Source organism: Vanacampus margaritifer, chromosome 10 (assembly GCF_051991255.1).
Source record: "Vanacampus margaritifer isolate UIUO_Vmar chromosome 10, RoL_Vmar_1.0, whole genome shotgun sequence".
NCBI lineage: Eukaryota > Metazoa > Chordata > Actinopteri > Syngnathiformes > Syngnathidae > Vanacampus > Vanacampus margaritifer.
This window is the reverse complement of record NC_135441.1, coordinates 19,448,012-19,460,781: the sequence shown is the minus strand read 5'-3', so window position 1 is coordinate 19,460,781 and position 12,770 is coordinate 19,448,012. Positions and strand designations below refer to the sequence as shown.

Genomic DNA, 12,770 nt, shown 5'->3' with positions numbered 1-12,770 from the left:
TTTAACTATTTGTTAGGTTTTTGCATCAGGAATAGAGCATTTTTACCTTCCATAAGTTTTAATGACTATTACATAGTTGTCTTTTGAATGCTGTAAATATGGGCTTTACCATGCGCCATGTACAAGGTGCCGAACTGCGCTCCAGGTTACTACTTCCGGGTAGAGCAAACGTGATTGGTCACTGCTAACCTGAACTGAAAACGATGGCAAAACTTGTGTTTACAGTTGCGCTACTAAACACCCCAAATGTTTACTTAAAATAATTGAGCGGACCCTTTGGCAACTTTTAAAGGGGCAGACTGGGAACCAAACCATCACTTAAATTGGTGGAAGACATTTTGTCACTTAACCGGCATTTATTGAAATCTTGCTTGAGTTCTGAGTAATTTAGCAAAACGCGTAATGGCTAGCCTGCTTAGCACGCTATCCATTTTCACCATCAAAAGAAGCACGTCTGTGCCAAATCATATTAAAGAAAAGGAAAGTCATTTAGCTACTAGTTCACGTTAGCAACGTCTGTTCTGTTTTTGAATCATCTTGACTATTGAAATGTGAATTACGGCCGCTGGTCCGCCTCCCAAGCAATTTATCTCTCAATGCAGCATTTTCATTTCGACTACCATTTCACACATATGGCTTTAGAAATTCAGGAGGCTTTATGTACATTTATACTTGAGCACACTCTTTATTTGTTTGTTTATTTATTTAACAAATACGGTACTAGTGCAAGGTTGGATGCGGCTTCCCATTAATACCACCAGATGGCGCCCTTGTACTTCGAAGAGCAGGACGCGCATGGCTCGAGGAGGGGGGCGTTGACGTCATTTCAAACCATTTCCAAGCCGTCTTCGCATTTGAGCCACCATCCCAAAACATGACGGTCGCCACGGTAGCTGGACCTCGCCACCATTCTCGTTATCGTGTACGCGCGTCTCTGCAAATTGTGGCTGTGCGCGCGCGTTCCATCGTGGGATCAACTGGATTTATTATTATTATTATTTTTTAAAGATTACAACGTGCGTAAATGCGCCATGTCGGCTCCATTTTTGACATCATTGTCGATCGCTGGATCTTTTCTCGCTCCATCTAATGGGGGCGCAGTCTCGGTGCACCCCCAACCCACCTTCTATCATCCATCACATTGCGCGCCAAACCCTCCTCCTCCATCTTCACCATGCAAGGAACATCTTTTTTTTTTTTTTTTTTTGCGGTGATGCTCGTCTCTTAACAGGACAACAACAACGTGTCAATGGCGGACGTCATCTTCCTCCTCATCCTCGCATGCTCTACGCTTTTAGCCTCTTTACGGTGCTGCCTTGTGTGCTCATGTTCAAGCAGCATTGTACAGGGCTATGACAGCATAGAGAGATGGACATCCGTCGGTGACATCATCCCTGTTTTCCCCCCAAGAAGCGCAAACAAAGACGAGGTTGTCTTTGCTCCCAATTTTTAAGATTGACGACTGGAATATGACCCACTTATGGAATGTGATGCTGAAACCTTACAGAACCTTACGTTAGTATGCTGAAACCAGAATGTTTTGCCTATATCTCAGTTGTTTAGTATACGTTTTTTTTTCTTTTGAGTGGCTGCAAGTGCACAATAGGCCAACAGAACGACAGTCTCTCAGCATTCACACGCTTATAGTGTGCCAAAAATGTGTGTTTTCCCCCCCTCCCTTTTCTGTTCATGTTATATACAGTATGCTGGGTGAACGCTGCGATCAAGCATCCACATGTGCTAGTGTGGTTCAAAATTGATTTATTTTAATTTTCGAATAAAAACATTTTCACATAGCGTGAATTCTGACACAGCCATTCTAAAAATTGTGGGTGAATGCTGAGACGCAAGCAACGAGCCACAATTGTGGTTCAAAAATAGTTTTCCATTTTATTTTTTAGCTTATTATTTTATATTTGTAATGAATGCTGAGAGACAAATATTCCATCTAAAAATATTGAGTGAATGCTGAATGACAAGCATCTACTCGTGGCTTAAAATGTGCTTTTCTTCTGTTAGTTTTTAGGTTTAGAGAGAGAAAACAAGTTTCCTATGTTGTGAATACTGAGACATCCTAGAAAAATAGTTTTTTTCTTTTTTCTATGCCGAGCATGCTGAAAGATGACTACTCCCAAAAATACTTATTGTGTGAACATTGAGAGAGTTATTCCCCCCACATTTTCTTTAGATACAGAGAGAACAAATATATTTTCCCCACTGCTGTGAATGCTGAGAGACAACCATTCACAGTGATGGTGCTGGTGTATTAGTCTGTGCATGCTGTGGGAAAGGCATTCCAAGTAATATGAAGTTATGAGCTTATTATGAGTGACAAACAGTTACACAACTGTATATGTTTGACAAAATAATCCACAAATGTTATTGCGGGTTAAATGCTGAGAAACAGCCCTTTACACTAATGGTATTGTTTATTTATTTTGTTCCCAGCTTGCTGTGAGAAAGACATTTCCAATAATATGGCTTTGTGTTAATAAATTATATTTTGGGTAGATGCTGAGAGACAGTTGTGCCTTTTGTGTGAATGCTGAAAAATAAGCGTGTGTGAGAGACAAAATATTTGTTCATATTTTGTGACCGCTGAGAGATTAGCTCTCTTGCGACGGCTGTTTAGTGTAAAAAAAACTAAACAAAAAAAAACACCATTGTTGTGCTTCAATAGGTATTTTTCCTGTTTTGTAAATGCTGAGAGATGAGCATTGACACAAATACGTTTTTGTGTCTAAAAAACACATTTGTAACTCAGTGAGTTCTGAGAGATGCATTCACTTGCAGGTGTGGATGAAAAAAATGCCATCCAAATTTCCATCCCACCACTCAATTACGTTTCTACATCCCACTAATGCTGTTCATTTTTTATTGTGTAAATGCTGAGAAACAAGTGTATGAATACTTTTAAGTCTCAAACCACTTTACTCTGCATCCAACAAAATTACAGTCACAGCCACTATGGGGATTTTTTTTTAATGTTTTGTGTGGGGCTGCTATAAACTGTGATGTGAGCTATAGCTTTGTAAATGTGATGTGATTTTTACAATAAAATAGTAACAGAAATTTCTTGTTTCTTTAATGTAAATGACATATTGAGCAATTGCATAAAACGTACAGTACATGATTCATTACAAAAATGTTTTCACAATGGCAATAGAGCAGGAGAGTCTTTTTTTGGGTGGGGGGGGGGTGTGTTCAGGCACTTCACATGCTTTTTTTTTTGCTCACTGGCTGCAGCTCCCGCAAGGCCGCAGTCCATTCTCGTTACAGGAAGTGCACTTGAGGGCTTTGAAGGAGTCCGTGAAGCAGTTGCGGAACACGGACATCTTGCTGCCATGGCACGTCGGGCACGGGACGAAGGCGAAGCCCCCGCAGGTCTGGCACGTCTCGGGGTGCTGCACCCGCTGGAGGCAAGAAACATGTGCGCAGCCTATTAGGTATGCCGGCACAATCGATAAACAATATCTGCTGATAAGCGATTCCGACATTCACAATTTTTCCAAGCCGCTCTCTCCGCTCTTGATAGCTGTGGGCATATCTGTTGAATGCGCTGAATATAACCTAGAAAAATGGCCGCAACTTTGTCTTTAATACTCTTTTGCATACTACATGTTTTGGGTCATGACAATCCGCTTATAGCCTCTGGTGGCTGAGTATCCAATTGGTTTGTTGCAAGGCTTTTACATGCCGCAACAACAAGGCACTCTAAAGGAGCTCGTGTCTGCCATGTCTGAATTTAAAAAACAAAAACAAATAACCCTTCTCCTCATGACATGCACACACTCACGTCTGACAACGAGGCGCTCCATAGCGACCACGCCAGCAAACTCTCCGAAGGAAAGATATGATACTGTATTTTCGAAGAGGAAGTAACTAACCAATCCATATGATGCAGACCACATTGCCTCCCACGGTATAGCCTCCAGTGACATGACTTTTTTTTTTAAATGATAGGTTGTTCTACAAAATGGTCCGTTTTCAATAACAAGCTCGAAACAAATTAAACTGTTACTTATCTATTCAACCAATTTATTAAAAAAGATAATAAAACCTCTCCTTTGCGTGGGTTACATTAAACCACCCCTGCAATTAGTGAAATCTGTGATTAAAAAAAATACCCTCCTATAGGCATATTTTTATAGCAGTTACAACACTGTTTTTTTTAAGTCATGAAACACACTTTCAAAATAATACAAACATATCTAAAAATGTATAATGCATTGAGAGACTCAAGAGCAATGAATAAGACAAGAATATTGCACATGTGTTAAAAGAGTACCGATCCCTGTATGTATTTATAGTAAACAAATCCCATTTTTTTCCAAACTATTCTGCCCTTCAGAAGGTCCCCGTTTGAATTTGTGCAACCTTAGAGCGCCCTCCAGGGGTTGCTTTGTTCATTGTTTTGGTAGAAGAGAGAATTCCAATGTGGCAGCACGCAACGCAGACTCGTTTATGTGCTACGCGAACTGTTGGATCCTGTTTCGTTGTTGCTTTAGACAAGAATTGTCCGTAAGTACATGTGATGTTAAGAAAATAACACTGTGTATTCATTTTAGTTAATTTAGGACAGTATTAGAGATAAGAGACTGTTGCGCAATGTAACTAGCTATTAGCATGAGAGTGTGTCGCGTACAGTTAGCTAATACACATTGTTTGTTATTGTTTTTTTTTTGTAGTTTTACGACGACCTAAAGAGGGTAATGGTCAGAGGCCATTGTTCAATTAAACAGCCCAAAAGGAAAACAAAGTCTGGTTATTTGGAACGTCGTTAATTCGCTGTCTAGCTGGTGAAATCTAGAAGCTTCGGAGCGAGGACAGCATACAAACTAACAAACTTAACTTAAAGTTGCACACTATAAAGTAAATTTACAGCTGCCTCTTTCTGTAGGTGTAAAAAGCAGGGCAGAAGGAGCGTAACATACAATAATCTACAAAAAACTTCCTTTCACTCTTCTCCTTTCATATTTACAGAATCAAACATTGTGTGCCACCCTCTAGTGGCTGAGAGTGGAATTACAACCAAAATAAATGAGAGAACAAGACAGTTTAACTGTACAAATAAAAATCCGCAAAATAGCGGAATTGCAAACTCGTTTTGCTGTCTTTAAAACTGAAGACCGGCTATCATCTAATTGAATATACTGCACATAAAAATGTAACTCATTCGAATCTCTGTGTTGGACAGATAACCTGAATCTTAGAATATAAAATAAAACATATCAAATCAGTTAGATAATATTAGTGTGTACCACAATAGACTGTACATGTCCTGCGATGCAGTCGGGGAATTAGTGTTGGGAGCCAAATCAATAACAGCCTCTCCATTATTGACGGTCACTTATTGACTTCATCTTTTGCACTGCTCGTGTTTTATTGATGACGCACGCGGCGTGTGTATGTGTGCATGCGTTTGTGTGTATACTACTAACAAATTTGATAACTAACCTCAATTTTTGTCAAAAGATCTTGCAGTTCTCCTGATTCATTCATGCTCAGTATCTTCTCAGCACCCTAAAAAAAAAGTATAAATTCATACATCAGAAATAGTGACTATTATTATTATTATTATAATACTATTGAAATAGTGACGTATTGTGGGAGGCCAGCCAACCAGCAGCACGATGAAAGCGCATGCAGTGTCATTTTGAATTGCAGTGTTTTAAAATCAGATTTTTGTTTCTAATGCCAAGGACCATATTCAGCAGTGCTTTAAAAAAACAAACATTTTTTTCATTTTTTTTCTGGAGAGCTCAGTATTGTTCATTCGGTAATTTTACCGATTTGACATGTCATCATCATTGCTCTCCTTTTTAATTTTTTTTTTTAAAATTATTATTATTTAGTTTTTTTTGTATGTGGGTGAAGATGTGTATGTGCGTGCGTGCGAGTGTGTGTGTATTCATTAGTTCACCTAAAACCTATTAAAAAAAAAATCAATTTTAAATCATAAACAGTGCATAAAGCAGAAAATGTGTTTAAAATTGTAGAAACTTGAGAGGAAGTTTTGCTCCCTTGTGAGTCACTTTAAATAAATATGCTATGCATGCCTTTTTATTGTTATTAGCAATTAGACTTTTTTAAAAAAAATTTTTAAAAGAAATTAATTAGACAAAAACCTAATCTTAACTCATTCACTGCCTTTGACGGCTATAGACGTCAAAAATTCATTTAACTATTTCTATTAGTTTAACTTTTTTTTCCACTTTTGTTAACAAGTGTAAGAAAACCTAGGGGGAAAAAGTTAACTAGTGAAGTCATGCAATTAATTACAATTAAAAACTTTAATCGCCTGACGCCCCTAATTTTTAATAATCGTTTCTTTCTTTTTTTATCGCGTCAGGCAATAATTTTTTTTTAAATTGTAATTAATTGCATGACTTCAATAGTCAAAGTCATGATTAATCACAAATTTTATATCTGTTCAAAATGTACAATATTTTTTTTTCTAGGTTTTCATACTCTTGTTAACAAAAGTGAAAAAAAAATTAAACTAATAGAAATAGTTCAAATGAATTTTTGACGTCTACAGCCGTCAATGGCAGCGAATGAGTTAATATGTATAACTTTAATTTGAAATTACAGTACATTAAAAATATTACATTGACCTCTATGATTGCAAAATTGCAATAATTGTAGCCTACATGTTTTTTCTCCACATTTTCAAGATGCTAATAATTTTCCACTTTTACGAAGGTGCCCAGCATGCTAAAAGACCGACCCCGAGGTAGTGTCCATCCACGAAGACGACAGGAAGCGACGGAGACTCTCCCACCCGCTTGCAGCGCTCCTCCAGCTCCTTGCCGTAGTCGCTGTCCAGAGCGATGTTCCTCTCCACAAACTTGAGCCTGTGATTTTGGAAGATCTTGCGTACCAGCTCGCAGCGCTCGAAAGTGGTTCTCACCACACGGAAGCTGGTGGTGTAGATCACCATCCGACCAAACTCCAGCAATAACTCCACCTGAGAACAAGATTAAGGTAGTCGTTTGTGTTTTGCATCTCACCCAAATTAATTTTCATCGCAGGACTGTTGGCATTTACGGTTTCACTCAGACAGATTGATACGACTCATAATTTATTGATGTACAATAACAGAGAAATCTTTTTCTAAAAATGACATTGTGATGAATATTTGTGGAACATGAGTTCTGAAGCAAAATCCAGCCATTTTTATCCACCTTAGGGGGCGGCCATTGTGCCACTTGCTGTCGACTGAAGATGACATCACAGTTGCTCAGTCAACGACCAATCACAGCTCACCTGTTTTCTGAAGCTGCGCTGTGATTGGTTGTTACCTAAGAGCGGAGCTACTGTGATGTCATCTTAAGTCGACAGCAAGTGGCGAAATGGCCGCCCCCTGAGATGGATAAAATGGCTGGATTTTGCTGCTTAACTCATATTTAGAATAAAAAGGGGCTTGACTTCTCCTTTTTTTTTTTAAACAAAACAAAAAACAACCACTTGATTTTTGACTTTTGAAAAAAAAAATCGTAATAATTTTTTTTCAAGTACCAAATACCACCTCAAAAACACCACAAATTGTGAAAATGTGCACATAATTAATGTTCATAATTGCCATAAAAATGCATATATCAAGATTGTATATACAGTAAGGGTGTGCAAAAAAATTATTCTCATAAGAATCGCGATTCTCATTTAGTACGCTTCAGAATCAATTTTGAATGTCCCAAAATCTATTTTATTTAAATTATTTTATTTATACTGTCTTGCCTTTGTCTGTGTGTGCCTTTATTGGGAGCGCTGTTCATGTTGTACCTGATTTGGCCACTAAGGGTCAGTGTGGTTCCACGCGGTCTAATACACTGTTAAGTTGTAGCCACATTGGAGAGTAGAAGGAAAAAGTCACGATCAAGTTATTCCAGTAGAAGTTGTTTTTTTGCAGTGTGGAGACGTTCTTTTGAGTGATAAAAGTGTCGCGAGTAGCCTGCTAATTAGCATTAGCGAATCAGACTAGGGTAGATCATTACAATTCCTTGCACATCTATAGATTGAAGCAAAAATCATTGTCAATCAAATCATTTTGAAGAAAAAATTGTTCTAATCGAAAATCGATTCTGAATCGAATCGCAGACCCAAAAATCGGAATCGAATCGAATCGTGAGACATTCAAAGGTTAGGTTCCAAAAAATACTCGCAATAAATGAAATCCGCAAAGTAGTTAGCTTTATGTTTGACATTTATTGTAAATGTTTTTAGGCTCTAAAACCACAGTTTATACACTTTTCTCTCTTGTTTAAACATTCTCACTGTTCAAACCTTCATACAATTTATAAAATAGGTACATTATTGTAAAAAAAAAACCGTTAAAAATTGCACTTAAAAAAATCTAAAGTGAACTGCGTTACAGCGAGGGATCACTGAATACAATATAAAAGCATTTAGTATTTTTTTTAATACATACAATGCAGTACAACATGCATTGTGTTAAGGCACTAGTTTTATTAGAGGTTGCTGATCCGAATGAGCATTTTCAGCCATTGATGGAGGTCAACTCTTTACTTATCACCATTCAAGTTACAATAAATTCCACTAAACAGCTCGGGTGTGTTGTTAGAAAGTTTCTCATGCAGTGAAGTTGCTTGTCTGGCAAGCACAAAAGGCCACAACAGAGGTATAAGGTCAGCGCAGAATTAAAGATTAATGATACATTCCGTTAAGTGTGTCAAGAAAAACTACTAATCAGGGTAATGAATTCTCAAGCACTTTGTGTTCTACTGTAGCGGTGCGGCGCACAAAGAGCAACTTGTTCCCGTGAGCAAGATGCACTTTCATTGCTGAGGAGAATTATGCGGACTAACTGTTAGATTATCTTTGTTCCGTAAAAGACCCGTCATACTTTTCAGGGATCAAATATAAATATGTATCACGTAGTGTTCAAAATGATCTTTGGTTTGAAATTCAGCGAATGGGCAAAACGGTTGACACATCTGAAAGGATATAACAAGTCTACCCCCCCCCCCCCCCCCGTTTAAATTCCTCAAGCACCTCTGATTATTGCTAAATAAAGTTTAGATGTTCTAGTAGGCTTTTCCTGATTTATAACTGGTTGAGATTATATCACTGGTTATGGGTACGTTTGACTATAAGTGTGGTTATAGTATAAAATAAAGTAGTTATATCAAGCATGATTTACACGTCATGACACTAGTAGAAGACTATTTTACGTAGCATATTTTTGTTTTGGATGTGTTGTTTACTTTAGAAAAAGTCAATAGAATACCCCCCAAAAAAGATCTTAATTAAACAAGCTTTTATGAATTAATTTTGTTTAATTATGGGCTATTAAACAATGCTATCATTAATGTATTTTTTAATTTTCCTATTAATGTACATTTTTTTAATGTATGTACTGTTTTTAATTGTATTACATTATTTTAAATTTATAATAAATTAAAATACTTATTTTTATTTGTAAAATGAAGTATTTATTTTTAATTTTTATATATATTTTTTTACATTTCATTTAATTTAGGTAGAAATAAATCTATTAATCTACAATCTCGGTTTATAAAAAGAGCAAATCTGTGTTAAAAGTGTGCCATTATACCAAAACTGTACTAAACTTTTGGATTTGAAACCACATTTTTCTGTTTACCTTTCAATATTGTTGTAACTAATATGTATTTATTTATACATTAAAAAAAAACTATAGATGTAATTTTATTTTATTTTTATTTTTGCGGGGGATGAAAAGCTCCCCCCCAAAAAAAAAAAAAATACATACATATATACATAAATAAAATAAGAGTAATGTCTATGAAAAGTCTTCAAAATGGCATCAAAATGTACTGACTCATATTTTTGGGGGGTAATCATCATTTTATCTGTCTTTTTTTAAAGTTAAATAGAAATTCAAATATCGATTAATTTAAAAAATCTGATTCAAGACTATGAAAAGTGTTCAAATTTCTATAAAAAGAATTATGCAATGGCAACTTTACTTAATGTCAAAACTTTCAGTTTAAGGGAAACATGTCCAAACACTTTTCATGAACTTATTGGAATATTTTTTTGTACACTACTGCTATGACATTATATATATCCATATAGTTCCAAACTTCTTCATGCAGGGTTGTAATAAGCGGGACTTACACTGTTGCAATGGGGGAGATTTTCAAAAAGTGTCTGACCCGCGCTCACTTTGTGCTTGACCCCCCTCACAGTGCCGTTCTTGCTGAGGATATTGACCCTTTTGGAGGTGAACGTCCGGTCCTTGGCGGCTCCGGCGGCATACACCAGCAGCTCGTCCGGTTCGCTCTCGCTATCGTCCAGCTCGGACCCCAGGTACCCTCCGTAGGGGGGTCCGTCCCCACTGGCCACTGAGCTGCTGGTGCAGTCCGAGTCGAGCGAGTCGCAGGGCCCCTCGTCTTTGAACATCTCCTTGAGCACACGGCCGCTGCTCCCCGAGGCCACCCGGAACCTCACCCGCTTCTGGGGCTTGGCCTGACCGTCCACCGCCGTCCCGTCCATTTTTGAGCGCCCCTATGCTCGGCTTTACATCACGGTGCACAATTTGGCAGGGCGGCCCCTTCCTTCTCGCTCCGAGTTGAGTTTGCCATGGATTTGCCAGCGCCTTTTAATCCGATCTAAAAAAGGGCCGCCGGCGTAAGCTGCCTTCCAGTCACACTCAGCTGCCATTCAATTATGCATGCGTTGTTGCCACGGCAACCCGGCCGGCGAGGTAAGGTGATCGTGGTGCGTGCATTATACATCTGGCTTTACACAGTTTTCTCTCAAGCTTTGACACACAACTTTTAATGGGCCGTCATGGTGCACTTTAATCAAAGCAGTGTACATCCTTGACTTTGACCTCACCAGGTGTCCAGGCAAATATCGTTATCTTAGGAGAACAAATTGCCAAACTTGTATCTTGAATACAGGCAGATGGGCCAGGTCATTTGTAGATTAAAGGGATAAAAAACTAATTTAGCCATTTTCAGCAGTAAGAAGTTATTATTTTGTCTATAATTAATTTGATAACTTCATTATTTTGCATGTACAATTAATACCTTTAAAGTGGAAGTCAACCTTAAACATTTGTGGACTATATATGTGATCTCACTAGTCTAAACATGACATTCTGATTAATATTACTTTTGTGGAATATGAGTTATAAGGCAAAGTCCAGCCATTTTTATCCTTCTGAGGCGGCGGCCATTTTGCCACTTGCAGTTGACTGAAGATGACATCAACGTTGCTCAGGGCTCAGGCAACAACCAATCACAGCTCACCTATTTTCTTAAGCTGAGCTGTGATTGGTATTTACCTGAGACCTAAGCAACAATGATGTCATCTTCAGTCGACAGCAAGTTGCAAAATGGCCGCCCCCTGAGATGGATAAAAACGGCTGGATTTTGCTGCTTAGCTCATTTTCCACTAACACTAATATCAACCAGAATACTATATTTAGATTAGTGGGGTTTCAAAGAACATATTATTGTAAAAAAAATAAATAAAAAAATGTCGGGGGTTGACTTCCTCTTTAAAAACACATTTTGCCACTTGCTGTCGACTGAAAATGACATCACATGTGCTCAGGGCTCAGGTAACGACCAATCATGGCTCAGTTTGAACGTCACAACAAAATAATAATAATAAAAAATATTTCTAGATAAAATATTAACTTTCTATCACTGAAAATGGCTATATATATGTCAAGTATCTCTTTAAGTTGTTATTATTATTTTTTGTACTTTTCTTTAGTTAGTTACTTGAGTTAGCTGGCAGTGAACTCAACTCACTTCACTTCAAAACGAGCAGCAGTTTGGCAAACTAAATGTTTTTGTAATATTTCAGTTGGGAACAATGATTTGAGATACACTGTTTTGTGTTACAAGCATGGTCATGGAACAAATTAAACGTGCACTGATATTATTATTTAATAAAATACATTAGATGCACGAGTAAAATTGCTTATTAGACTAATATTTTTCTATAACAATAAACTAAATATATATTACAGGACTCCTGATAATGTAAATGTTTGGAGGGCCTGATTAAAGAACATAATTGGCCATCCCTAAATTTTACCAATCGCTCAACAAGAAAAAATACAACCCAAAAAAAGCAAAAACAGTGTCACAACAGACGTGTGGAAAAATGTGATGACGAACATAGAACAGGATTGCGACCGTAATGGAAATATAGCACAGCAGGCCGCTACATGTGATCGGATAATAAAGCCTTTGTCTAAGCTGCATGAGGACGGCTTCGTGCCCAAGGTTATCTCGCCAGGTCTGTCTTTTTCCAGTCACTGACATGCTCAGTCGGACGACTTTGTACTTTGTACTTTGTTTACTGTACAACATTTCCTCTTCTAGCAAGAATAAAACACAAAGCCAACTTATTTCAACGGACAACATTACTCCGCTATAGGTAGCTACATGAGTATTAGCAGTATTAGCGTAAGCTAGCCAGCAACGTTAGCAAACTTACCTTCAAAATTGAAGCGGTACAATGAGACATAAAACTTGAAACCCATTTAAGCTTACTCTGTGACACGTTTGAAAAATGCCGTTGTGGGCGTGAACACAGCCAGTGGGATAATTTTAGAAATATATAAAGATGATAGTAATTCGCCCAATTAATTGATTTCTACAACAAACAAATTAAACTTGTATCACAAGGTACCATCCTACTGCTTATTTATAGAGTGTTTGTGTTCTGCATGTGGTGTGAGTTAATGCAGCTCCCAGCTGTGACGTGACACCTCAACTCAAGAGTGGCGACAGCGTCACTTC

General features: G+C 37.7%; 1 protein-coding gene and 1 long non-coding RNA gene across 4 annotated transcripts; one reads left to right on the top strand and one right to left on the bottom strand.

The window, feature by feature from the left end:
- Window positions 1–2,960: 2,960 nt before the first annotated feature.
- grxcr1a (glutaredoxin and cysteine rich domain containing 1 a) lies at window positions 2,961–10,622 on the bottom strand. Of its 2 annotated transcripts, none has more exons than XM_077578916.1 (4): window positions 10,171–10,622; window positions 6,731–6,970; window positions 5,458–5,523; window positions 2,961–3,413 (listed from the first exon to the last, which is right to left on the bottom strand). In XM_077578916.1, the coding sequence occupies exons 1-4, from the start codon at window positions 10,498–10,500 to the stop codon at window positions 3,234–3,236; spliced, it is 816 nt and encodes a 271-aa protein (XP_077435042.1). In that variant the 5' UTR covers window positions 10,501–10,622; the 3' UTR covers window positions 2,961–3,233. The 2 variants fall into 2 exon arrangements, with proteins under 2 accessions (XP_077435042.1, XP_077435040.1); XM_077578914.1 differs by having other exon boundaries at window positions 2,965–3,413; window positions 10,123–10,616.
- LOC144059667 (uncharacterized) lies at window positions 3,228–11,140 on the top strand. Of its 2 annotated transcripts, none has more exons than XR_013295713.1 (3): window positions 3,228–3,446; window positions 6,706–6,987; window positions 10,194–11,140. It is a non-coding gene; the product is annotated as an uncharacterized LOC144059667 (long non-coding RNA). The 2 variants fall into 2 exon arrangements; XR_013295712.1 differs by lacking the exon at window positions 3,228–3,446 and adding an exon at window positions 4,402–4,521.
- The last annotated feature ends 1,630 nt before the right edge of the window (window positions 11,141–12,770 follow it).